Source organism: Oryzias melastigma, linkage group LG6 (assembly GCF_002922805.2).
Source record: "Oryzias melastigma strain HK-1 linkage group LG6, ASM292280v2, whole genome shotgun sequence".
Classification (NCBI taxonomy): domain Eukaryota; kingdom Metazoa; phylum Chordata; class Actinopteri; order Beloniformes; family Adrianichthyidae; genus Oryzias; species Oryzias melastigma.
Genome location: NC_050517.1, coordinates 10,614,721 through 10,617,184, shown reverse-complemented (window position 1 = coordinate 10,617,184; position 2,464 = coordinate 10,614,721). Strand labels below are relative to the sequence as shown.

The following is a 2,464-nucleotide window of genomic DNA, read 5'->3' as shown; positions in this document are numbered from 1 at the left end:
ACCTTAATAATTACGTTTATTTTAGAATTGCTGAAACTTTCAGACACTTCATTGTTTTTATTTTATTAAGCCAAACACCAATATTTTTTCAAGTTGTTCTATTTGGGTTTCAAACCTTCACAGCCCCGATTTGGCTCCATAGAGGATTTCTGGATGCTTGGAGATGTTGACTTCTCTGTCCTTGTGTCCAGAGCTGGTGGTGGCCGAGTCTGTGGTTGTTATCAAGAAACTTCTGCAGATGCAGCCAGAGAAGCACAGTGACATCATAAAGCACATGGCCAAACTGACAGACAACATTCAGGTGAGACGTGAACCGCTGACAAAACCTAAAATTCATTCTTACAGAAAATTCAGTTGCTCTAGAAAGTACAATTTACTGGTCAAAGAATACAAAACCTGTAACTAAAACCATTTTGGATTGTTAAAAAAAACACAAATTTTTTAGAAGTATTACAGTCCAGATTGTGTCTAATGTCTCCTGCATGTGGTCTGAAAAATGACTGAAAAAAAGACAAGATTGAACTAAATCAGATGCAGTAGAGAGGAACATCTGCTGGATCTGAGATGGTAGAAATGAAACAAACACACAAACGTAAACACTGGAATAACTGTTAAAAGTCAAATGACATTTATTCAAAGATGGAAAAGAGCAGATGGAGCAAAAGTCTTGAGCGGAAGGTTAAAGAAAACAAAACATCCCCAGCAGTCTAAGCTTGTAGCAGCATATGTGTCTGGATCTCGCAGTCCAACTTTACTTAAGAGCTTTTTATTGAAAAACTCACTCCTATTCCAATATTGGGAATTCTTGGACCAGTTTTCCAGCAGACTGAGGATAGGATGCTCCGTTTAGAAAACCCAGAGCTAAAATCAGCTCTGCATCTGATCTCATAGACTGTGATTTGCTCTCTTGTAGATATTGTGTGTGTTTATGTGGAAAATGCATGAGTCTGGGTCTTTGGGGAATCCCATCAATAATTCATTGTGATGAAGTTTTCTCTGAGTGAGCTGTATTGAGCAAGACGCACGCAAACCATTCCACTGATTCTGTGCTGAAAGGTGCCGATGGCGCGGGCCAGCATCCTGTGGCTGATAGGAGAGTACTGTGAACACGTACCCAAGATTGCTCCGGACGTCCTGAGGAAGATGGCCAAGTCCTTCACCAACGAGGAGGACATCGTCAAGCTGCAAATCATCAACTTGGCTGCCAAGCTGTACCTCACCAACTCCAAACAGGTAGGAAGAAAATCTGTGTGCAGATGTTTGTTTAATAAAAAGCATTGCCTGCATATGAAAACTGGACTGAGCGAGTGTGATGTCATCCATAGAAAATTACTCACTTCAGGCCCCAACCAAATGAAATCAATGCAGCTGCCATTTTTTTGCGATATGAATGCCGACAACATCAGAAAGTAGTGATTTGTCTGAGTCAATGTTTCTATGGTAACCACTCTCACCAATCAGGAACAAGCTTGTAGGAAGGCAACACCCCTACCACTGAAAGCAGGCTGCACAAAATCTGTCAAACGTTTCGACCGATGAACGTGAGACCAACTACTTTTATTGAGGCATCTGATTGGTCACTTTATAACTTGAATAACTTTCACAACAGAAAAAATATGATGAAAGAATTTTGGATTAGCAAGAACATGTTTAAAAGAAGCAAGAATCGTTATTCTGACAAACAAAATGGCTGAGTAATATGAGTAATTTGTATACTAATTCTATGGGATTTTGGCTTCTTGGAGCCAGCAGTTACTTCCTGTTTAGGACACGAAGGGGGAGGGGTCACTCAGTCCAGTTATCATACACAGTCAATGAAAATTCCCCAATAATTTTATTTATTTTAGGAAAAAAGGGGGAAAAAAAGAAAAAAATATTTTGATTTTTTTTCAGGCATTATAAAAGACACCTTATGTGGGGTCCATAAGAGATCCTAGTTTGTCCATGTTGGTAAATGTGAAAAAAAATGTTTATAGCTGCATCCAAATTCACTCACCACTCCCCAATTGGTGTGTCTACCATATTGACGGGGTGTGTGAATATACAATTCCAAAACCCAGCACCCTGGAAATTTCCCAGAAGGCTCTTCAAAAAACTTTTGTACATCAGTGCTCTCTTAGATTGGCAAATATAGACAATACATTTTCATCAGCAAAGCTCAGTGGATTTATTAGTATTTGTAAAATATTCATAATTGTTTTAAAATTCGGGAGAAAAAGTGTCATTGTTATTGACGGTCTATGAAACGTCAAAAGCTTGTGTCCAAATTCTGTTAGAATCCACGACACTGGATAGTCCTACACCATATTGTCGGGGTGGGCAATACTGGAAATTTGGTTATCGATCCAATACCAAGCAATTACAGGGCTAGTATCGCTGATAGAAATACCAATATTTTCTTCTTGAGATGTTTGATTATAGAATAATTTTGGAAATACACATTTTTATAAAGTGTATAATTAAA

General features: G+C 38.5%; 1 protein-coding gene across 9 annotated transcripts in view; it reads left to right on the top strand.

Annotated features, from left to right (window-relative positions):
- Positions 1–2,464, top strand: part of LOC112152379 (adaptor related protein complex 3 subunit beta 2) — a 55,024-nt gene that overhangs the window by 38,196 nt on the left and 14,364 nt on the right. For all 9 annotated transcript variants that reach the window (XM_024281923.1, XM_024281924.1, XM_024281925.2 and 6 more), the window contains exons 14-15: positions 192–301; positions 1,057–1,233. In XM_024281923.1, the coding sequence (XP_024137691.1) occupies positions 192–301; positions 1,057–1,233 (287 nt within the window). The remainder of the gene's footprint in view (positions 1–191; positions 302–1,056; positions 1,234–2,464) is intronic.